Here is a 24,795-nt window from a genome sequence, read left to right as displayed (position 1 = left end):
GCTTCACGCACCACACTTCTTCTTCTTTGGAGTCTCAAAGGGAGTTTGGGGCTTTTATTTTCTTCATTTATACTGAATTTGCACAAATACTTATGATTTAGCATAATGTTTTATAATTTGCGCCGTACTTAAGGGCTGAATCCTTAATGTCTCTTAATGTCAAATTCCAGGGAAAGTATTTCTACATTCTTGTTACTTCATGATTATTGTTTCACAAACGTTAATACAACGCAATAAAAAAGTTACTACAACTTTCATTTCATGTTGATTCTGGCTGATGGTTGATCCCCTGGACTAAAGTGGTCTGCCCACGGTGGACTGGTCTCTGCTGGAGGATCTGGATCTGCCCACGGTGGACTGGTCTCTGCTGGAGGATCTGGATCTGCCCACGGTGGACTGGTCTCTGATGGAGGATCTGGGTCTGCCCACGGTGGACTGGTCTCTGATGGAGGATCTGGGTCTGTCCACAGTGGACTGGTCTCTGCTGGAGGATCTGGATCTGCCCACGGTGGACTGGTCTCTGATGGAGGATCTGGGTCTGCCCACGGTGGACTGGTCTCTGATGGAGGATCTGGGTCTGTCCACGGTGGACTGGTCTCTGATGGAGGATCTGGGTCTGTCCACGGTGGACTGGTCTCTGATGGAGGATCTGGGTCTGCCCACAGTGGACTGGTCTCTGCTGGAGGATCTGGGTCTGTCCACGGTGGACTGGTCTCTGCTGTAGGATCTGGGTCTGTCCACGGTGGACTGGTCTCTGCTGGAGGATCTGGGTGTGTCCACGGTGGACTGGTCTCTGCTGGAGGATCTGGGTGTGTCTACGGTGGACTGGTCTCTGCTGGAGGACCTGGGTCTGTCCACGGTGGACTGGTCTCTTCTGGAGTGTGAGCTGAAGGAGGTTCTGGTGAACCTGCATGATGTCTTCTGGTTTCACCGGAATCCAAATCTTCTCTTTGATGGTCTCGTTGGGCGGATTTGTTTAGAGGATCCGGATTAAACTGAGACTGATTGAAACAGAAAAATGTGGTAATTATTTTAAAGGAGTCTGGCGCTCAGAAACAAACTCACTTCTGCCCACGAGGATCAACAAATCAACACAAAGGGAAAGTTCAATGTTGTTGCGTTAAAAAAGGACAACAAAGACACATAAACGCCTTGTGCGATTAACTAATCATTTCATTTCCAGGCACTAATCAATCAAAATATGGGAACAATTTGGTTGGATTGAGGTCACAAATTACGATTTACACAATGAGCCCAAATTAGTAAACCAACGTATACTCTATTGTGTGCAGGCAAACTAAAGACAATAAAAGGCTTTTCCACCACCTGATTGTAACATTAATATCTGTGATCTGATGTTCGACCCTCAGGAGGAAACAAAAGCATGTAGATGATTTTATTTTCAGAAGAACAGCCTGATTTAGTTTTTGCTTGCTGGGAGCGACGTCTGAGGCCGTATAGTCTCAGTCCGGTCGTTCATCACGGGGAAATTAGATTGTTCTCCAGTGGCGATGCCGCGGTAACAAGCAGCGTGTCCCCGTGGCAACCGTCTGCAGACTGTCCTGGATAGAGCTGTGATTTATCTCCTGGTGGCCGTCAGAGAGTTCAGCCTCATTTAGAGTTTTATTATATTTCATGTGTGAGGGTTTATCTTCCTATTCGGCTCTGGGACGGTTTTAATCAGAGAATCAATCTCTGTTTGAAAGTTCCTCTGTCCAGGCGCTGAACAAAGAGGTTCAACCTTTATTGTTTTACTTCAACGCGGTCGAACAAACTCAACATATTCATATTTGTGTGTTGTTCTGTGCGTCTTTCAAATGTTCTGTAACATCTGTAATGTTTCACCGTTGATAATTCATCATCATATAAGAGTTCAGATCATATTTTGTTGACGTCAACGTGTTGAGTAACTAAAGTCATCACATATGTGTAGTCAACAAATGTTACGCATCGATGACTCAATTAAGTTATAGTTGTCAACTCTTAAATTAATAACCAAGTACTTGACAATTAATTGTATTTTTTTTGTTTTTAAATATTAGTTAGAAAGAAATTTGACACATTTTTAAAGCATATTGGGTTTTAATACCCAATGCCATATATTTTATATTAACAGACATGGTATGTCTGTAAGTTGTGATAAACCTTACACTTTTTATTTTAATTCAGATATATTGGACTTATTAATTTATCGTCTTTTCTTCTATTTTTTTTCTATTTTCGAGTTTATTATTTATTTATTGTTATTGGTGATGTTCATAATATTCTATTTTGATGTCTTTCACAACTGAACCGTGTTTATTTTATTTCATCCTACAGCATCTGTCGTGCAACCTGCCTCGCTGTGGGACTGAAACAGTGAGATAAGTTAGCAGCTCTTCTCTCCGGGCGCTCGTCCGCTTCCTGTGAACTCCAATAATACCGCGTGGCACTCGGAGACACACACAGGTCTTGCGTCGAGGAGGAGCCAGCGAGGGTGGGGGGAGTTTCCAGAGGAGAGAGAGAACCTCCCGTGACGTCACCGGACCGCGCTTCCGCCTGCGCGCATGCGCTGATCTACACGAGCGAACGCCGACGCGCGGCCGGCAGAAGGGGCCCATCCGGATGGTTTGCAGATCGGGCGCGGAGCTGAAGGGGAGGGGAGTTTAAGTTGTGACTCCCGACTTTCTCTCAGCATCCTTCCAGCGGAAAAAAAAAAGAAGAGAAGCCAAACAAGCAAAAGTTTTTCCTCCGAGCGGAGAAGAAGAAGAAGAAGCGACATGGAGGACAAGTTTGAGAAGACCGACGGAAGCTCTCTCCGCACAGCGAGAAGACGATGACTTAGCTAGCGACTTGGCTAGTTGTTGTTTAGAGGGAGAGAGACGGGCGAGGAAGAACTTTTTTTTTTCGGGGGTGGGGTGGTGTGGGGGACCAATGGCGGGGGACACCGAGGACCCCACCGCCGGGACCGACAGCGCTCCGAAAGTCAAGCGGCCGCGGAAGAAGAAGAAACCCAAGGAGACCAAGACCAGGACCGTGCACGCCAACACGCTGCGCGAGCGCACCAAAGGCGGGGAGGACCCCAACCGCCACCACGCCAACAACCGGATCAAGACCACCAAGTACACGCTGCTGTCCTTCCTGCCCAAGAACCTCTTCGAGCAGTTCCACCGCTTCGCCAACGTCTACTTCGTCTTCATCGCCCTGTTGAACTTCGTCCCGGTGGTCAACGCGTTCCAGCCCGAGCTGGCGCTCGCGCCCGTGGTCTTCATTTTGTCCGTGACCGCCATCAAGGACCTGTGGGAGGACTACCGGAGACACCGGTCCGACACCGAGATCAACCACATGGACTGCCTGGTGTACAGCAGGTACAGCCGGGGGGGGGGGGGGGGTCGGTGAGGATGACCGCAGAACCGCGGCGGAACAATAGAATGATGGTGTAGAGGCTTTTATTTTGGTAGTTTATAGCCTTAAACCGTCCGAGCGGGTTAACAAAGTAAAGTGCGATAAAGACGAATAAAACCCCGCAGGAAACTATTTGGAGTTTGAGTAAGAATGACGAGAAGAATAAGAAAGAAAATATACAATAAGTGTATTTAAACAATATAGTAACTTATGGAGAGACTTTTGTTTTGGTGCTTTAGATCCTCGTTTAGGCAAAAAAGAAAAGTTAAGTAAGATGAAGACTAATACAGAACTTAATTAATACCGAAAGGAACCCTTGTTAGAGTTTCAGTAAGGATGACAACAGAAGAATACTAAACTTTTTTCCAACAGATTCATTAAGGAAACGAACAACAGACGATGACCGCAATGACCTCATTTAAGACTCTTTTATTCATAATAGTCATCCTGTTGCTTCACAGTTCACACCCGAGACCTTTTTCAAAACTTCTGTAGATTATTCATCAAAACTCTACAGGTGTAAATATTCTGTGACGGCATCAATATGTTTTAATCTCCATTATCACCCCAGGTATCAGTTTTCGCCCCAAAAAACGTTTCAGAATCTTCCAGCCCTTCATAAGAATTTGTCAAATCTGCGTCACCACATTCATTCATCACATGTTGTGATGACGGACGCGGCCTTCGCTTTGGATCATGTCTGTAGTCTGTAAGTGGGAACGTTTTAAAGCCTCGAGTTTGGTGATTTCTTCTCTGCCATCTTGGATTACGGCTTTCTTTTGTGAACAGGAAGTGACCATTTAGGAACGTTGATTAGGGAAGTATAACTCTGGTAGACACCTGTCAATCACTGTGTAGCCCCGCCCTGAGGGTCACCACGCTTTATGGTCTGTTTGTCTAAATGGACAATAATTTGGTAGATGAGCATCGTGTTCTATTGAAGAAGACTTGAAACTAGAGACTGAGACAACCAGAGACACAAGCTCATGTTTCTAATGTTTACTGAGGGAATAAAGTTTTCTCATAGACTTCTATAGGACCAAAGGAGTCGCCCCCTGGTGGTCACTACAGAGAATGCAGCTTTAACATGCAACGCTTCGGTTTCACTGAAAGTGTGTGTGTGTGTGTGTGTGTGTGTGTTAATGAAAAGCAGCACTGTCGCCCTCGTACAGAGCAGAGTTCATGGCAGTCAAAAGGCTCAGTGTTTGAAGGCTCCGCTCTCGTGGAAGTAGATCCCGACCCGGGTCGTTCTGTTGAGGTTGGACGTATTTTAATTTGTATCTGCTGTGGCCGAATTGTGCAGAGAAACATTCGGCTTTGACAGCTGAAGCGACCGCAGCTTCCCTCCTCTGCTGCCGTTGATTACTTCACCGCGCTTGTGAAGCTGATCTCGTGGTTTACGCACAAACTTTCTTTTTCACACGTGGCGCAGCAGCAGCAGGAGGAGGAAGTAGAATTTATGATTTTTGATAAAAAAAATGCTAATATTTACTTTTAGAAAGTCTCTCTTATCAGGAACGTCTCACCTCACAGGACGTCTCCTGAAGGTAGTTTGCAAAGACGCAGACTAATCTGATGAGTTAAGTTTACTGGAATGTAAATGGTTTGCTCCTAACTTTCTGTTCGGACAACATCCACAGTCGAGTTCTTCTCCACAGAACCAGCGTTTACTACAGTAGACGGAGCAAAGGGAGCTTCTGCTGTGGACGAATGGTAGAGACCTAAAATAAATATGTGACGGTTATATTAAGAATGTTTTCACCTCTTTAACTTCCTGTCAGAAAGGACTGAAACGCCTGCGTCCCTCAGTCAGTTTGTGTTGTGTGACTTTACTGTTCCTAAATTGTCTCAAACCACGGATGGAGGTGTGCTGAGTCTTTGCAGAGAGCACATTGTGCCCAATACACGTCTGATATTCATGTGGTTATTTCAGGTGTCGTCCACAGTGGACTTTACTCCATCTAGTGTACTAACACACTGGCGCTACGGAGAACATCCTCATGCAAACGGGCTTCTGGGCTCTTGAGTATCTGAGCGGATTTATTCCTCCGTCTCTGGGTGGCTGAGAAGCGACGGACTCGAGCGGGCTGCAGGAAACATCTTCATCGGGCCGTCCTCGTTTTCCTGCCGGGCTTCAATGCAAACGTAGTAAAACCAACTGGACCACCGTGTCGTTGTAACAGTGAAGCGTGACCTTTTTAAACAAAGTTTCCCACTGAGAAGAGTCCTTCACGTATACGCCTTGGTATGTTGTGATTAACGTGGAATATGTACTTTAATCATGTGTGAGGTCAAAGATGGAGCCTAGATTCTTTATTCAGTGTTTCGGTCGTTTGCTTTGTTATTTCTGAGTTTTTTTTAACATCTATTTGCGGCTCTAAGCTGCTCCTCTCGCTTCTTGAGGATGTTTGCAGCTCGAGTCGATACATAATTTAACTCATTAGCTTTTAACAATGTTCAGAGATGTGAGTGGGATCCTCTCAGGAGCTTTTTCACACATCAGAAGGTGAGAGAGCAGCAAGCAACTTGGTTTACAGGGAGACTCCACGCGCTCATCCATCGATCCATCGATGAATTGATTGGCTGCGTCGACGTGGGCCGAGAGTAGATAAAGAGATTGATTTGAAACCGTGTCGTTCTTCCTGACTGTCTGTTTGTTTATCGGCATTACGTTTGTGTTTTAACACGTTGAGGGAGAAGTTCAGAGGACGTCATAAGTTGGTGGTCTCAACAATTTTCTTTTCCCGTGCAGATTTGTGGAGGTCGATCTGACATTTCTGTTTATAGAGGCGGCAGTTATTTAAAACAATAACGTCTCTCAGGGCGGATCTTTGCTGCCGCTCACTGTAATAAAAGTCATCCATCTTTTTGTGATTTGTACAAACAAATCATAAGAAAATAAAGAAACACGGAAAGTCACATTTCTTTGATCATTTATTTTATAGAAATTGCCAAATACTGTAATCTTATTTATGCAACATGTTTCTGAGTGTCACAAGTGTTACTAATGATGCGGAAAATGTATGTTATATTTATTAAACTATTCAAATTTGTGCACCCTGAACATTTTTAGAATATTCGGTCTCCGGTGAATCAAGCGCAGCTTCATAGTTGAACCGAGGAGCTCAGAATTGAATGTTCTTAACAGAATGATTGTGGTAAACGGGGCTCTTTAAATGAGACGTGTTGAATACAATATTTCTTCACACGTGATGTGTTCGAGGGCCGTGGGAAAGATGACAATTTCTAGCTAATCCAAACCAATGTGGCTTCGGCCGATGTCGGACGAAAAGGTGCCGTCGAAGACTTAACGGGGCTCTGGCTGCTCCGGCAGGGCGGAGAAGCGCTACGTGGAGAAGTACTGGAAGGAGGTGCGGGTGGGCGACTTCATCCGGCTGCGGTGCAACGAGATCCTCCCCGCCGACGTCCTGCTGCTGAGCTCCAGCGACCCCGACCGCCTGTGCCACATCGAGACGGCCACGCTGGACGGGGAGACCAACCTGAAGCAGAGGCAGGTCGTCCGCAGCTTCTTCGACCTGGTGAGACGCACTTCTAGTCGCCTTTGAAACCTGGTCTCTGAAGCACTGACGGTGCGGTGGCCGTCTTTAGGCAATTTACATTTGGATTGATTTAAAGTTGCTGTGGGGAAGCTTCAGCTGGTCCTGAGCCAGCCCCCGGTTAGTCCTGATCTTCTATATGATCTCCATCAGTAAACGAGATCAGGTACAGGATGGATTCAGACGATGTCCTGCAGGTTCTCCACACCCCACTGCAGCCGAGGCTCCAGCAGAGACCAATCCGCCGCGGACGTCATCTCCTCCTCCAGGAGCAGAGCTTCTCTGACGAAGTGCTGGTCCCGCTGGACTGATGGGAGGCCGGGAGAAGCAGGAGGGAGGGGGCAGACTGAGTGCTGCAGTAGAACGAGACGTTTTCTGAAGGCAGTCTGGTGCTCGCGGGCCTTTAAAACAAACCGTGTGTTAGTGTTCTAGTTACTGACGCCCGTTGTTCCTCTCTAGTCAGACTACTTTTGGACCCAAAAACCTTTATAACCAGTAGAAGATTAATGTTGACAACCAACAAATCATCCGTCAATAATAAGTGTTTGTTTGTGTGTCTGCAGGATTGTGATTTCGACCCGCTGAAGTACGACAGCGTAATTGAGTGCGAGAAGCCCAACAACGACCTGAACAGATTCCGAGGCTACATGTGAGTACCGCCACCCCCCCACCCCCCAGGAATCGAACCCGCGGCGCTCGCCCTCGTCCGTCGAAGGTTCGGCTTCACTCCAAATCAACGCTTTTCGTGGCAAAGCGTTGGGAACGGAAACGATGTGAAGCTGCGTTTTGTGGGCGAGTCTCTTTATCATTGTGACACAAACAGTCCAGATTGCGATCGGCTTTTCTGGGGACGTGGATGTCGGGTTTTGCCCGTTTTCAAGTTGTTCGAGTTTGGTTGTGAGCAGAATAAACCGTAGTTCCTGGAGCTGCCGTGCGGACAGGCGGCCCGGGGACGGGACGTTGTGGACATATTGACAGACGGAGGCGGGGCCAGTAGGACCACACCCGCCAGGTGTGTGTGTCTCCTCACCGAGACCGTGACAGACGTCCCCGAGCCGACCGCGCTCTCCGCCGACCGTGACATCTGGTCTCTTTGCTCAGCGGCCGACCAGATGCTGCAGGTATTCGGTTGCCGGGTTACGGCGGCGGGGAACCGGAGCGGGTTGGTCTCAGCGGCGTTTTTATTAAGTTGCGTTTTATTGGCACACGGTCTGAAGTCAGCGCTTCCTTAGGGGCCCCTTTATCCGGTGGGAGTGTTACTGGGAGCTCTGGGACACGGGGATGGATCTGTACTGGTGGACAGGAGCTGGGAGAGACTTAAAGGATGAGCTGTTGGGAAACACGCTGACAGACCTGAACATTTGTTCTGATATCTTCTACAGAACACTTAGGACCAAAATCAGCGTCAGCATTTTCAATTTCAAAGTCAGGATATTTTAGCTCCTAAATTAAATTCACTGAATATGAACCAAATGAAATATTTTGTGTGCATTTTTTTGAAATTTCAAATGAATTCTTAGATGCCAAATACCTTCTTTTACGTTCTGAAATATCTTCTTATGGAACTGTATTTAGTCTGTCACAATATTAAGAAGTCTTTTTTTTTTTAACACCACATGATGATTTGTCAATCAAACCATTGAGGAGGGGATGCTTCAGGGCGGGGCCTCCTTGTGATTGACACATCACACCTCAGTCCAAAAACTCCCAACTGAGGACAAACAAAACACCAAACTCGAGGGTTCAAATGGACGAACAGACCAATCAACGTCGTCCTGACAACTACGTCCACTTCTATGCACATGTCCTTTTCTCTTGGATCATTACAGAAGGAAATATCTGTGCCAGACAAACGTTAATGGTTCGTTTTGACTTTATTCCAGAACCCTGAACGGAAACCAAATTCATAAAAACCCACTTTGAGCCCAGAGGAGAGGATGTGCTGACTCATGGTCTGGTTTCAGGACTCATTCCTGCAGCTCTGCGTAACATAAAGAAGATGAAAGGGTTAAATGTGAGAGTCTGGAGTGAGATGTGCGGCTCAGCGAGAGTGAGCAGTGAATGATTGACTCTGATTGTGGGGGGGGGCTCTAAGGGGGAGATTTGTGCTGAGATAAGGACTCTGAGGAGAGAAACTGATGCTTTACAGTCTGATCCATTGGAGCAGAACAAACCGACGTTCTATAGAGACGTTCTTTACTTCTGCCCGAATCACCGGAGTTGAAACCAACCGGGATTTTCTTCTGCTGATCGATTTGATCTATAAAATGGTGAAAAATCAGTTGAGGTTTTTCTAAGGCGACGTCATCAACTTAAAGAAGTTTCTTTTGCTGTCTGAGAGGAGGAAAGAAACCAGAAAATATTCACCTTGAGGAAGTGATTCATTCATCAAAAAATGTCTTTATTTATGTAGTTTGGGTCCAAAAAAAAGGACCGATGTAGATTTAAACACGGTACAATTGATGAGAAAAATAATCAATTCTAATTGTAAGGATAATAAAATAAAAGCTGTAAAAGTGTGATTAGAGAGTCCAACCCCGAGAGCTTCGTCTCTTCAGGCAGGTCGCATCAAAGCGAGTCGCCGCCTCCGGCTCCGGCGCGGGAAGTCGTGGGAGGATTAAAAGTCAACAACTCAATAAGCGGTCGCCGACACGACCGCGAGGACCCTTCTTCTGCTTCTGTTAGTGCCGTGACCGTTATCTCTGTATTCAGTCTAACGTGTCACCGTGACATCATTTGTGTTTTTCCACTCTGATTCCTGACGATGTCACAATGTGAACAACCAATCCGTGTTCAGATCAACCGGGAGGAGAGAGAACGCACCATTAGCGGCACTGCTGATGCGTTCAGGCTCTGCTCAGGGAAAACCGGTGTCGGTCGACGGTAAATATAATGTCATATTTTATCTCGTCCCCCCCGACAGACTCCACCGGAGCGGCAGCCGGGACGCACTTTACAAAGACAACCTGCTGCTGAGAGGCTGCACCGTCCGCAACACGGAGGAGGCGGTGGGCATCGTCATCTACGCAGGTGAGCCCCCCCCGACCCCCACGTTACACGTGACCTCTGACCCCCACAGCTAACGACCCGCCGTGTACACCCCCCCCCCCCCCCAGGTCACGAGACCAAAGCCATGCTAAACAACAACGGGCCGCGCTACAAGCGCAGCAAGCTGGAGCGCCAGATGAACGTGCACGTGTTCTGGTGCGTGGTCATCCTGCTGGTCATGTGTCTGTTCGCTGCCGTAGGTCAGTAACCCCCCCGCCCCGCCCCGCCCCCCTTCCAGAAGAACCTCTTGGCTGTGGTTTGTCGCGTGTCTGCGTGCTGCGCTGACCCCGCATGTTCGCCGCTGCAGGTCACTGGGTGTGGATGTTCCAGTACGGAGACGAGAGGCCCGTGTTCGACGTCCTCGGCCCCGAGGGGACGGACCTGTCGCCCGTCATGTCGGCCGTCTACCTCTTCCTCACCATGATCATCGTGTTCCAGGTAGGAGGAGGAGGAGGAGGAGGAGCTCAAAGCATGAAAGGTCCACGCGCTGCCTCCTGCCGGAGGAAGTACTCTCCTCACACAAACACCTTGTTTGTTTTGTTCTTTGTACCTGAGTGTAGAAATGCCGGTGACAATGTCACCGCGTCGTGTCGCTGCTGATAGCAGGTTAACGAACGAGACGGGACGACCTCCTCTGAACCAACACGAGGCTTTGATAAATAAACACGCAGTCGAGTCGGGGCCGAGCCGTCCTCCAAACAGTACTACTTCCCAGAAACGTTGCCTGGAAGTGGTCCCAGGGGGCTTTGCCCACATTGTTCTCTGTGCGTGCGTGTGTGTGTGTGTGTGTGTGTGTGTGTGTGTGTGTGTGTGTGTGTGTGTGTGTGCGCGTGTGTGTGTGTGTGTGTGTGTGATTTCTTAACCTTCTGGACACACACTGTTTTTCAAGGTCTTTTTTCCTTCATGGGAACATGACTGGAAATGAAAGCTTTTTCTGAAGTGTTCTTCACTCATGATGTGTTCAGGGACTGTCGGATAAACGTAGTTTTAGCCATTTGTTTTGCTTTTCTATTCCAATTGACTCTTTCTTTTTATACTTTCAACTGTAAATCACAGCACACTTTCAATGAGGTGCTCCTCTGTGTTTCCATAACCACCCTGTTGACGTGATAAAGGTCTGATGAGCTCCTCCTCCTCTTCCTCGCCCCCAGGTGCTGATACCCATCTCCCTCTTCGTGTCCATTGAGATCGTGAAGATCTGCCAGGTGTTCTTCATCCACCAGGACCTGGACCTGTACGACGAGGAGACGGACTCTCATCTGCAGTGCCGAGCTCTGAACATCACCGAGGACCTGGGCCAGATGCAGTACATCTTCTCCGACAAGACGGGCACGCTGACGGAGAACAAGATGGTGTTTCGCCGCTGCACTGTGGCGGGGGTGGAGTACTCCCACGATGCCAATGGTGAGAGCGCGCTCAAGCGGCTTCACGAGTGAATATTTAGCAGCCAGAACAAATAGTTTGCATTCAAACCTTTTAATTCTTTATAATAGAAAAAGTCCATAAAAGATGGAGGTTCATGTCCTCTGATGCGACTCAAGCGGCGCGGCTCTGCTCGCCGTCTGTCGCTACCAAACGTCCTCACCGATGTGCTTCCCCTTGTCTCCCAGCCAGAAGACTGGCGATGTACCAGGAGATGGATTCGGAGGAGGAGGACTGCCCGTCTCGCGGCGGCACTCTGCCCAGACGGGACAGCGTGACGAGCCACCAGAGCGCCCGCGTGGTGCTGCGCTCCCACAGCACCAAATCCCACCGCCGCACCGGCAGCCGGGCCGAGGCCAAGCGAGCCAGCATCCTGTCCAAGCACACGGCCTTCAGCAGCCCCATGGTCAGCGCCGCGCTCGTCCTCGGCGCCAGCGAGCCGCGCTCTGGTGGTAACGTGCCCTTTTTGTCCTGCAGGAGAAAGACGTGACCCCCGACCCCCAGCTGCTGGACAAGGTCAACGAGTGCAGCGGTCAGATGGACTTCATGCGCTTCCACAGCCAGCACGTCTCCCAGCTGCCCTCCGACCTCGCCGACGTCCTGGACTTCTTCATCGCCCTCACCGTCTGCAACACCGTGGTGGTCTCCTCCCCCAACCAGCCGCGGCACAAGGTACACCCCCCCCCCCCCCTCCACCGCTGATCCCGTAACCATCACAGGGAAATACGGTTTTACTGTCATCCGTCGCTTGTTATCCACCAATATTCAGTCTCTGAACCAATCGGTGTTTAGATCAACAGGAGGAGAGCTAGCAACGTTAGCTAACGGCTAATCGACGAGTTACTTTATGATGCATTCAGACGTGTTCGTATGTAGCATTTTAAAGTTTGGGCGTAGCTTCCACCTTTTTTGCCTTATTTTTCCTCAAAACAACCCTCGGTGGGTCTCCTGTGTCGGCCCCTCCCAAGTATCCGTGTTCTGTTCGCGGGGCGGCGGGTGTGGTCGTCCTGTTCGGAGGTGATGAATTCTCCCCCGTGTGCGCCGCTCGGATCGAGCTGTGACGCGTTATTTATGGGCCGCTGTTTCCGTCTGGAGGTTATCTGATCAGATGGGACGGAATGTAAATCCATAGAGAAGCTCCGCTCGCCGCTCTGTTTGTAATTGTTCACATTCTTTTATTTATTTTTATTATGTTGCCCTTGTGGCCAACGCGGCACCTGAATGATTTATACGAGTGAGTCACTCTCTGCTGCGCCGCAACGCCTCCCGCCGCCTTTTCATCGGGACTCGGCTCTTTCCACCTTTTTTTACAGCGGATTCTCACGAGATGAAATCATCAAGAAACACGTTTATGAGTTTGAGTGTTCCCCACAAGCATTTGAACTCAACACTTATTAGAGCTGCAAGGTTTCATCAATCGGCTTTCAAATAATTCGATTAAATTCATTGGTTTTAGAACATTTGAAGGTAAAAAAAAAAGCTTCCAAAAGTTTTTTTTCTGTTCTTTTGCATTGATGTAAAATTATTGCTAAAAAAGAACTAAAGGGACGAAGCAATAAGAAAATATCGCCCCCACCTTTACAAGCGATCCAGAAGAACGCCGGAGAGGGGGGGCGGGCTGTCGCACCCCGCTGCAGTAAAACCACAGGCCTTTCAAAGGGGCCCTGGTGCTCGTGAACAATAACCCCTTAGACCACAGGGGGCGCCAAAGGCAACACCAACTGAAAGGTCCTCGTAGCTTTGAGGAGTGACTGCGGCTGGGAGGACTGATGTTTGATATTTAGTCAGTTCATTATTAAGCACCAATTAATCCAAATGTGCTCCTCCTCCTCCTCCTCCAGGTGCGCGTGAGGTTCGAGCTAAAGTCTCCAGTGAAGACCATCGAGGACTTCATCAAGCGCTTCACTCCGAGCCGACTGACCTCGGGCTCCAACAGCAGCAGCTCCTCCAGCCTCGCCACCAGCCGCTCCTCCAACCGGGGCTGCTCCAGCCTGCTCTCGTCCCCCTCCGCCGAGAGCACGCTCACCAAGCTGCGCGAGGAGCGGGCGGCGGCCGCCCCGCCCTGCTGGGACGAGAGGCCGCGGGGCCCGGAGGACGGCGAGCTGCGCTACGAGGCGGAGTCGCCCGACGAGGCGGCGCTGGTCTACGCCGCCAGGGCCTACAAGTGCTCGCTGGTGGGACGCCTGCCGGACCAGGTGGCCGTGGAGCTGCCGCACCTGGGCAAGCTGAGCTTCGAGCTGCTGCACACGCTGTGCTTCGACTCCACCAGGAAGCGCATGTCGGTGGTGGTCCGACACCCGCTGACGGACGAGATCACGGTCTACACCAAAGGGGCGGACTCCGCCATCATGGACCTCATCAAGCCCCCGGACACCGGTAGGAGGCCCCCGTTGGTGTGCAGTTTTAAGATACAAGTTGGACGGAAGCGAGTGTTCAGATTTGCAGAGGCCTGTCAATCGGCACAGGTAACAACTGCAGCTTTGGTTTTACTGGTCGGCCATCTTGGGTTTAACCGTGACGACGGCGCTGTGAGCCTCTGCACACGTCACGCTGTGTGACCGGCTGCAGGTCAACCGATGCAGTCTTCACTATGCAAATGATCCAACGTCGGTCCGGTCAAACCCGACCTGGTGGTTTGTTTTCAGTAGAAGCTGTATATCCTACAGGCTTTGCACTGAAGTGATTCTTTAGCGTCTTTAGCGTCCTAATGGAGGAGGGGGACCAGCTGGTTAGTATTCCAGGCACACAAAGAGCCACACTGTCACTTTTCCCACTAACGCTGCGCACACAGTCGCCAGACGTCTGCGCGGAGCCGCTCCGCCTTACGCTGCAGATCATTGTTTTCATTATTCAACACATGAGCTTATTTAGAGCCACCGGAAAACAGACTTACACAGAAGGTTCATTCAGATCGACTCATCATTGAAAGCAATTGTTCAGTTATTAATTTACCGCAAAATGTGTTGTGGTTTACGATGGAGGGAGGATGCGTGGAGGCACCAGGAGAACAGCGCGGTGAAAGGTTTCACACTCTGGACCCGTCTGGAAGTCTTTCAGGGCACCGTTTCTCTCTCTGGCCTGTTTTGTTTTTACTGTAACAACTTTTCTGCTCCCTCATGGAAACCGAAGAATCCGAGCTACAGGCAGCGAGAACTCAAACATTATCAAAGTGCAGAATAAAAAAAGAATTAGAAAACAATGTAATCTATATATCCCAACACTTCCACGCCAATGGTAGAGAAAAAACACCTAAATAAATACCTGCCATTAACATTTTACAGCCTGTCCTGTGTTCAGCAGAACGTTTCACATCGTTTTTTGAATCAATCACGTTTTCATAGTTTCATCGTCACCGAGGCCCCCAGAAAGGCGTCTCCCACGTTTCACAAGGGAAAACCAGCCAATGAGAGCGCAGCGCGGGGTTGGTCCTCCTCATGACGGAGACCTCCATAAAGGCTCCATTCAGAGCGGCTCGGCGTCTCCATGGCAACGCTCTGGGCGGGTGTCATGACGTGACTCAGTCGCTGCTGACTCGGCTCCAACAGCTGATTACACCGTAAAACGCAATTCATATTTCATTTAACTTAATTCACTGTTTTAATCGATAGAATATATTCTATATTTAAATAGAATGAAAAGTAGTTTATTTCAGCTCATCGTTTTGGTTTTTCTGGCCTGCAACTTGTTTTGCTTCATTCTCACGGCTCTCATTGTTTACACCGAACAGCTGTGTTTTTGCTCCAATGTCTCTAAAACATCTGTAACGCCAACAAGCGGGTCTAGTAAAAAGCCGATTTTTCCCTCTGCAGCTAAAGAAACTAAACAAAGGCCTCTCGTTGCAACACGACTTCCTGTGAACGAATGCTGACGTTGTGAATCGTGTCTGCTCACACGTTAGCCGTAGCGAGCTAAAGGTCAGCTGGGTTCTGCTCCCCACCTGGTCCATAGAACACCTCCACGGTTCCACTCGCACACACGTTGTTTCCTTCCTCTTAAAACATTTGGAACCCGAGTGTGTTTTATTCTAAACAATCACCATCACTATAATGTTTTACTGCCAGAAGCAAAAAGATCTGTCAGAATTGTGTGATTTTCATTTTCATCGGCGCCTTCAGATAAACAGTTTTACTTTAAATTAAACTGTCTATGTCTATGGTATTATAATATTTGTATGTTGGATATATATATTATATTTAAATATACATTTTAATGATTTTTTTTTGCTGTTGTGAAAGCGTAAAAATCACCCTGAAAGTGATTTTGGGTCCAGAGGGTTCGAATGAATTTCATTTTCTTCTTCGCAGCCTCTTCACATGGTAGTCGTTACTTTTATTTTTGCAAAATGTGAAATATGTTGACAGCTTTCCTCCTCACCTGTGGGAGCTGGCCGTTCTCATGGCAGCGTGTAGATCAATACGCCAGAAGGTACTGATGTTATGAGCCTTTCATCTGCTCTTCTGGGTACGAGATGATTGGTTAAAGGTAAACATGAACCTGCACCAGTTCACTTAATCTTTTTTTTTTAAAGGGAACTCCAAAGGAAGGCGCCAGAAGAAGATTGTCAGCCGGACTCAGAACTACCTGAACCTGTACGCTGCGGACGGCCTGCGCACGCTGTGCATCGCCAAAAAGGTAAACGGGGCCCTCGCTCGCTCTCTCTCGCTGCGATCCGCCTTTTTATCTTTTGTCCTCGCCAGCCGTTGCCGCGGCGACGTGGCTGGTCCTCGGCTGGGTCCCGCAGATGATGTGGTGTTTGTGTGTTCGCGTGTCAGGTCCTCAGTAAAGAGCAGTACGCCTGCTGGCTGCGGCGCCACCTGGAGGCCGAGACGGCCATCCAGGGACGGGAGGAGCTGCTGTTTGACTCGGCGCTGCGACTCGAGACGAACCTCCAGCTCCTGGGTGAGCCGCGGCGTTCATTGATTAACGAGGGAAAGTGTCACGGAATGAGTCTCAAGCAAAGCAGACCTTCTGGTGTCACTTCGCTTTGAAAGTGAAACCCTGACTTTGGAGAAGAACAGATTATATACAATATTTATTTTGGGTCCCTTCATGCCCCCCCTCATGCTTAACCACCCCCCACCCACAGGAGCGACTGGCATTGAGGACCGGCTGCAGGACGGCGTCCCTGAGACCATAGCGTCTCTGCGGCGGGCCGGCCTGCAGATCTGGGTTCTGACGGGAGACAAACAGGAGACGGCCGTCAACATCGCGTACGCCTGCAAGCTGCTGGACCCAGAGGAGGAGATCCTGACCCTGAACGCCGATTCTCAGGTGAGAGGGAAAAGAGGCCGACGTGATCGCGTTAGCATTCTGATGTACGGCTTCACGCAGACACCGGCCGTACAAAGTAGACTTCATATCTCCAGGCTGCAATGTCCAAAGCCAATGCTTCAAGTCTTAAAGCTGCATTCTCTGCAGTGACCAGCAGGGGGCGACTCCTCTGCTCCCATAGACGTCTATGAGGAAATGACTCTACTTCTCTGTAGTGACCAGCAGGGGGCGACTCCTCTGCTCCCATAGACGTCTATGAGGAAATGACTCTACTTCTCTGTAGTGACCAGCAGGGGGCGACTCCTCTGCTCCCATAGACGTCTATGAGGAAATGACTCTACTTCTCTCTTGATTTATTCCCTCAGTAAACATTGTAAACATGAGTTCATGGTCTCAGTCTCTAGTTTCAAGTCTTCTTCAACACAACATGATGTTCATTTAGTGACTGATGGTCCATTTAGAGTCAAACAGACTATAAAGCAGGGGATGCTTTAGGGCGGGCCCAAACACTGATTGACAAGTCTCTAAATATGAAATATGTTCACTGGTTGCTAAAAACTCACGGCAATAACAAACTTAGTGGAGTAAATATGAAGACACATCTGGAAGAATTTCTTCTCGTCAACCTCTGGAAAAAAAAAAGCTTTTCCTTTAACACATCAACCTCAAAAGAAACACCAAACGCTACCAACATGTTTACTTCTGACCAGCTGCACATCTGGTGCACAGATGTGCAGCTGGTCGGTATTTCTTTGATATCGTGATATTCACTGGCTCTGATCTCGTGTCCGGACCAGGAGGCGTGCGCCTCGCTGCTGGACGAGAGTTTGCACTACATCCGCGCCAAGTTCCTCTGCGCCTCCTCGGACCAAGCGGCCAAGGCCTTCCCCGGTAACTCTGCCCCCTTCGAGATGTACCCCTCCTCCTCGTCCTCCTCCGCCTCCTCCTCCCACTCCTCTTCGCCCCCCCACGGCGCGCCCTTCCTGGTGCACCGCCTGGGCCTGGTGATAGACGGCCGGACGCTGGCCTACGCGCTGGACAGGAGCCTGGAGGACAAGTTCCTGATGGTGGCGCGGAGCTGCCGCTCGGTGCTCTGCTGCCGCTCCACGCCGCTGCAGAAGAGCACGGTGGTCAAACTGGTGCGGAACAAGCTGAAGGTCATGACCCTGGCCATCGGTGAGTCATCCCCCCACACACACACACACACACACACACACACAGGTGTTCATGGCCCTCCTGAAGGTCGCGTTTGACCTTTTTTCAACTTGTAAAAGACAGTCGGCGAACAAATAAACAAAATGGTTTCGGTTCTGAGAAACTGACTTGTTGGCGTTTTTGTTTTTTTGTGTCAGACGCATCCGAACTGGAGGCTGCGAGGAGCTAAATTTAGAGCAGAGCATTCCTCCTCTTGATCAGATTAAACTGGGCGTCTATCAGCTCGTTCCTCCTCCGTCTCAATATGTTGTACAAAAATACTCTCTGCAGCCAACATGAAATACTACTTTTGCCACATGAGTTCCCACCTGGAAGACCAGTACATCTTTTTAAATTCATGCTCTTTAATATTCTTTGGTTATTTTGACTTTGTTTGAGGAGTGTGCGCACACACGCACACACACACACACACCTGGTGTCCCCCGAGTCCAGCGAGAGCCACGTGGGGTCACTTTGGTGACGATGCCCGTTGGCTTAATGAAGCGGAGTAATGGAGGTGACTCGAGGACGCCGGCGTGACTTACAAAGGTCTTTTTTTCTCTCTGGCGGATCCGCTTTGTGCCAGCAGAGCGATTTTCTGTTTGCTACGCGAGCAGCAAACAATAAACTCTTTGACTTCACACCTCTGTGGGGACGTTTGATGATGACGGTGATGATGACACTGATTCTCCGGCAGTCAGAGGTTCATATTTAAGCTCACAGGACAGTTCTTATTAGTTGACTTTCCATTGAAGCAAATTAAACTGGTTAAAGAAGATGGACTTAAATACTTTGCTGATTTAAATCATGTTAATGCATGTGATTTAAAAAATTAACACAATTTATCCGCTAGTTGGTTGACGAGGGAACAAAGACGACAATGTGTCCGTTATCGGGACGATGTGGAGGCCAAAGGTCACTTCAAAGGGGGCGGATACCATGCTATATAAAATAAATGTAACTATCTTTACAATTTATCTAATTAGGTCTCCATTAGAGAGCTGAGACCTCAGTTACTGCTGATGAAAATACAATGTCCTTATACTGCTTCTTCAAAATAAAATACTGCTTCTTCAAAATAAAAGATTTTTATGTTGAGGCGCGTATGGGAACGTGTTCATCAAGAAGTTTGTTGGCAGTTACTAATACTGCAAAAAAAGATGAGAAACCTTTATTGTGAAGAGTCTACAGGAAATGAAATGTCAATCATCCCGTTAACGTCGCTCATCTTGAGGTTCACGTGTGTGTTGACTTTCTCTCATATGGTTAACCTCAGGTGATGGGGCCAATGATGTCAGCATGATCCAGGTTGCAGATGTGGGCGTCGGCATCTCGGGACAGGAGGGCATGCAGGTAAGAAGACACCTGAGCTAACAGGAAGGGGGGGGGGCGGTACCCTTTGGATCAAAATGTGACCTAGTAGCTGCCGAAGACACGCCGTCTCTACCCGCTCTGAGGCCACGACCTCGGGGTGGGTTCGGCCCCGCCTCCTGCTCGCCTCCGTCCAGTAAATGTGCCGCTGCGGGGCAATGATGCGGTTACGATCCAGGGAGGCTTTGTGACCCCGAGACATCCGTTAAAGTCTCCGTGTCCCATCGATCATCGTTAATCACGTTCACGCTTAACGAGGCGAACACCCCTCCCCCGACCCGGCCCCTCGTGTTCTCCTCTCCGCTCGCTCCACCCTCAGCGGAGCACAACACCAACTAAATCTGCTGGCCTACGAGGCGTCTGCCGTCCATCATCCCGCTGACGGCAGAGTCGTAAAAAAAGGCGCCGTTTCAGCTGCGAGTCGTAAAGTGGGCCGGACTTCAGGGAGGGTTTCCGTGTCGAATGCTGACGGATGAGACCTGCGGCTTCCCGTTGCCGTGGCGACGTCTCCCAAAAGGAGGACACAACTCGTTTAAGAGTTATTGCTTTGGGAAGATTACCCCCCTGGAGGTTGATTTTAAATAGAGGCGTGTGTGTTGGACGGGCGGACGTTTCCTCCACTTGTTTCCTCCACTGGTTTCCTAATGAGAAGGAAGCACGGGAATCTGTCTCATTTCCTTTATTAAAAAAATAAATAAGAGGCGTTGCTCAGCTGTACAGATCTCAGACTGGGACTTTTCCTTTTTAGAATTTTTTAAGATCAAACTTCCCACAGTTTTATAATCCTGATGTTGATGATATCGTACGTATCGTATGAATGATGACGATGGTGATCCCTGTGGCTGCTCCTCCCCTCGCCTCCCTCACGGGCGGCACCACCATGAGGTGAAGAGGCGAGGCAGTGACCTTCTGGTTCCCTGCGCTGTGTCTTGCAGGCGGTGATGGCCAGCGACTTCGCTCTGCCTCGGTTCCGGTACCTTGAGAAGCTGCTGCTGGTCCACGGTCACTGGTGCTACTCCCGACTGGCCAACATGATCCTGTATTTCTTCTACAAGAACGCCGTGAGACTCTTTAAAGGCCGAGTGCACTCCTTTCACAGAAAGTCAACCGTAATATTGATTCATTATAGCTGAATATAATGAACTGGTTTGGATTCGTTGGCTACGGGGGGCAAAAAAATCTCGTTACCTGTTTTTTGCGTCGGATCAAATGATCCTTTTCCTCCATAAACCAGAAAAGGCTCAACAGCTGCTTCCTCCCCCGCAGATGTTCGTGGCGCTCATCTTCTGGTTCCAGTTCTACTGCGGCTTCTCGGGCTCCGCCATGATCGACCAGTGGTACCTCATCTTCTTCAACCTGATGTTCTCCGCCTTCCCGCAGCTCATCACCGGAACCCTGGACAAAGACGTGTCCGCAGAGACACTCCAACGGCTACCTCAGCTCTACGTGAACGGACAGAACTCCGAGGTGAGGAGGACGGAGGAGGAAGTTAGTTTGGGGTCAAACAATAACACAAAGAAACTAACCGATGGAGGCGGCAGAAGAGAAGGTCTTGAGCTTAGGGTTAGCTCAATGTTAGCATGCTACCTCCAGCTGTTAGCGTTTAGCTCGCGTTAGCTGTTGAGTCTGACGGTTTGTCCTCGCAGGAATACAAGCCATACATGTTCTGGATGAACATGATCGATGCCTTCTACCAAAGCCTGGTCTGCTTCTTCATCCCTTACTTTGTAAGTTACTCCTCACCTCCTTCATGGTTCATGATGTATAAATACATGCTAATTTGACCCCCCCCACCCCCCCCCCAGGCCTACGCTGACTCTGACGTGGATCTGTTCACGTGGGGGACGCCCGTCACCACCCTCGCCTTACTCACCATCCTGGTGCAGCTGGGCGTCGAGACCAAAACCTGGGTGAGAAACCCGATAGAAGCACAAAAGCTCCTTTTCATCTACGTGAGGACTCGTCTTCCTCGCCGTGGGACGACGCCCCCCCCCCCCCCCCCCACCCCCCTCGCTTTCACGTCAGCCCTCAGAGATCCCCGTAAACGGCCCTTCAGGCTCCGTAGTTTAAAATTTATGACCCTCCATTGAATCAGAGTCTCCTCCGTTAATGCTGAGGGTGTAAATTCAGCCCCGACATGAAAAATGTCCTTTAACCAACTAGCTGCCTGAACGGGTTCACAGCGCCGAGGCAAACATTCACGGTGCATGCTGGGTAAACGGCTGTGAAAGTCAATTAAAGGTATCTGGGATGACAGCAGCTGGGAGGCTCTAATTAATGTGTGTGTGTGTGTTTGAGGGGGTACGGGGGGGGGGACGGGGGGCACATTCTCTGGGATTCACCTTGTCGGTTGATGGGATCTAATGCTGCTGCTGTCTCGTCGTCCAGAGGAGACGTTGTGCCGTCCGTCTTCTTTACGTCAGCTTTTTTCACTGCTTGTGGAGCTTTAAGGACTAAAAGTCTCCGTCCGGGTTAAGACGATTCTGAAGATAAAAACATGAAGTTACGTGTTGACGGCTTTCTCTGCTGCCCCCTAGTGGCCGCAAACAGTTAAAGCTGCTTTACAATGAGATTAAAACAAGTTATTATAACTTTTACTGGCATTTTTAGCTATTTGACTCTTTGAGGTTTGTTTTTGTGTGGACTGATGAAGTTATTTCATCGCATTCTCAACGTCTAAGATATAATATAACAATATCTCAGTTTGTTTTCCTTGTTTTTATTATTGTTCTCGTAGCTGTAATATTGTCACTTATCATTACGTGATGATTTAATTAGCTGTTCTATTACTTTCTCGCCTGTTTAATTCAATAATGGCTTCTTGTGTCGGCCCTCTAGACGTGGATGAACTGGTTCTCCATCTTCTTCAGCCTGAGCTTGTTCTTCTCCGTGTCGCTGTGCTACAACGCCTCCTGTCCCTCCTGCTTCTCCCCCCCCAGCCCCTACTGGAGCATGCAGCGGCTGCTGGGGGAGCCGCTCTTCTACCTGCTGTGCGTGCTCACGCCTGTGGCCGCGCTGCTGCCCAGGTACGCCGCTCCGCTTCCTGTTTGCACCTCCTGGTGCCTCCCAGATGTTCCTGCCTCACATCTGTTTTCCGCTTCACTGCAGATATTTCTACCGGGCGTGTCGCGGGACGCTGTTCCCCAGCCCCGTCCACGTGGGAAGGCAGTTGGACAAACTTCCGGCCGAGACCCGCAGGAACCTGCTGGGCCTCGGCGGGGGGGCGGAGCCTCAGTTCCTGCCCCTCACAAAGCCGTCCCCCGGAGGCCGCGGCCAGACTCGGGAGGGCGCCAACCTCTACGCGGCGGACCCCACGGAGAAGGACACGCTGCCTCACGCCAAAGGCGCCGCCGGGCTCCGCCCCCCCGCGGAGCCGCGGCCTCCTCCCGCCAAAGACTGCGAGCGCCCCGACGAGGCTCCGGAGGCGTCCGAGCTGAGCGCGTCCGGCTGGCTCACCTCCACGCCGCGGGCGTCCGGCGTCCGGCTCGCGCTGCCCCCCGACGGAGACCCCCACCGCGTCACGTACCGCGGGGACTCGGGGGCGGAGCCGTCGCCGGGCGCCGTCCTGTGACGCCGCCGCAAAGTCTCTCATGTGACACTCGCACTCCAATTTGCACAATAGTTTTTATAAAAAACAAATCTGATTTTTATTGTATTTTCATAAAAGAAACAAAAGGTACTTTTACTTTTCAGATATTTTTGAGGCTGAGAATTTTTTTTTTATCTCAAAGATTCGTCTCGTTTTTAAGACATTCCACAAAAGTTCCGTGATGTTTGTTCTCTCGGATTGACCACCTGCGTGTGTGCGTGTGTGTGTGTGTGTGTGTGTGTGTGTTTTTGAGTTTCCATAGAAACGTGTTTGATCTCTTGGTCTCATTCACTACATTCCACTGAGTAACTTTAAAGATGCTTTAAGATGCTTCATCACATTTCTTTTGTGTGTGTGTGTGTGTGTGTGTGTGTGTGTGTGTGTGTGTGTGTGTGTGTGTGTGTGTCTTGTGGGGACATCAATCCGAATACACTGACACATTTTTGGGGACTCAACTTTCTGGGGGAGAAGATGCACATCCAGTAAAAGGACGTCTTTACATCTCATGGAGGAGACTTGGTTTAGCTTTATTTTTAGTCTCCGTAAGTCATGGAAACTGTGTGTGTGTGTGTGTGTGTGTGTGTGTGTGTGTGTGTGTGTGTGTGTGTGTGTGTGTGTGTGTGTGTGTGATCTGACAGCCTGTTTCCCATTGAAAGAAAAGTTTGACATTTTGGGAAACCCTTTTAATTTGCTTCCTTGACACGAGTCTAAATCCAACACACGTTCTAATTTATTCTGAAACTTTATGAGTCTGAGTCACCGATACGAATGCTAATAGAAGCAGCAGCAGTATAATAACTCCTGTTTTAACCACAAACTGTCACTTTTCCTGCAGACTTCCCAGCTTGTTAAGCTAAGCTAACATTCTGGCTGTGGTTTCATGCCTGGCGCCGTGTGAGTGATGTTCATCTTCATTCAACTCTCACTAAGAAAGAAAACATCAGATTTCCCAAAGTGTCGAACCGTTGCCTTGACGACGGCTTTCATCTCGTTTCATAAACGGGATTTTACATGAAGCTCCTGTTTTGTTTTTTTTCGACAGTCTTTTACTTCTGCTGGAAACCAAAAAGCTCAACGGGGAAATAAATAATTTCCCAAATGTACAAGAAGCCGCTTTAAGAATGAACTTTGCACTTTGGAAGCCTTTTTTTTTCTTCTAGTTGCGTTGTCGGTGCTCCCGTTTGTTCGATGGTTTAAACCAGCAGCACCTTTTCTTAAATGTGATGGTTGTTGCATCTCTTGACAGTACATTTTTATAAAGTGTATCATTTACCGAAGGTCATTTATACTTGTATACGTGTATTTTCTAAGCAGCCGTAAGCGCCTTAACACTGGAAAAGCAGAAGATATTTATGAGGCTTAGTTACTTCTTCTCTGGCGCCGTGCGTCCACTTTGTTTTATGTCCTCGGGCTGAAGGGAAGCTCGACTCGGTTCACGCCCGAATTCCAGCATTCGCAAATTCCACGCGGCCCTGAACACATCGGAGCTCGACCAGCTGTTGTTATTGTTCTGTTCTTTTTGCTGTCCGGCATCACAGGGAGGTTTTAATGTGTCGCCACGTTACGACCGGGACAGATTCTATGTTTCACTTCTGTTCTTTGAGCACGTGGAGGCCACCAGTGATCAAAATGAAAACGATGATAAAGTATTTATCCTTTTGCTACCTGAGAAATGTGTTTTGCTTAATAAAACGTCTCGGCCCTCAGACTTCATGTTGACCTTCTGTCCTTTTTCATATTAATAATGAATATTATGTTACTATACTACATGTTATCTTATTGCTGATCCCCCGCTGTGAAATATCCACTGGGGGAATAAATCAGAAGTATTTTTTCTCAGACTTCTATAGGACCAGAGGAGTCGCCCCCTGGTGGACACCGCCGAGAATGCAAGGAAGTATTGAAGCACCTTTCCTTTGCATTTAGAGAATTCACGCAGTTTTTTATGGGTTTCAACAC

General features: G+C 49.1%; 1 protein-coding gene across 4 annotated transcripts; it reads left to right on the top strand.

Annotated features, from left to right (window-relative positions):
* The first annotated feature begins 2,587 nt into the window (after positions 1-2,587).
* atp10a (ATPase phospholipid transporting 10A) lies at positions 2,588-24,549 on the top strand. 4 transcript variants are annotated; one of them, XM_040183966.2, is made up of 21 exons: positions 2,588-3,347; positions 6,719-6,923; positions 7,505-7,590; positions 9,865-9,971; positions 10,058-10,189; positions 10,297-10,427; positions 11,141-11,393; positions 11,600-11,817; positions 11,889-12,083; positions 13,253-13,787; positions 15,940-16,043; positions 16,184-16,310; positions 16,498-16,682; positions 17,480-17,858; positions 19,153-19,229; positions 20,183-20,308; positions 20,514-20,714; positions 20,894-20,974; positions 21,053-21,157; positions 22,086-22,273; positions 22,356-24,549. In XM_040183966.2, the coding sequence occupies exons 1-21, from the start codon at positions 2,914-2,916 to the stop codon at positions 22,816-22,818; spliced, it is 4,332 nt and encodes a 1,443-aa protein (XP_040039900.2). In that variant the 5' UTR covers positions 2,588-2,913; the 3' UTR covers positions 22,819-24,549. The 4 variants fall into 4 exon arrangements, with proteins under 4 accessions (XP_040039900.2, XP_077964827.1, XP_077964829.1 ...); XM_078108703.1 differs by lacking the exon at positions 2,588-3,347 and adding an exon at positions 5,376-5,629; XM_078108701.1 differs by lacking the exon at positions 22,086-22,273.
* The last annotated feature ends 246 nt before the right edge of the window (positions 24,550-24,795 follow it).

This window comes from Gasterosteus aculeatus, chromosome 8, assembly GCF_964276395.1.
Source record: "Gasterosteus aculeatus chromosome 8, fGasAcu3.hap1.1, whole genome shotgun sequence".
Lineage (NCBI taxonomy): Eukaryota > Metazoa > Chordata > Actinopteri > Perciformes > Gasterosteidae > Gasterosteus > Gasterosteus aculeatus.
This window is presented reverse-complemented; position numbering and strand designations above follow the sequence as displayed.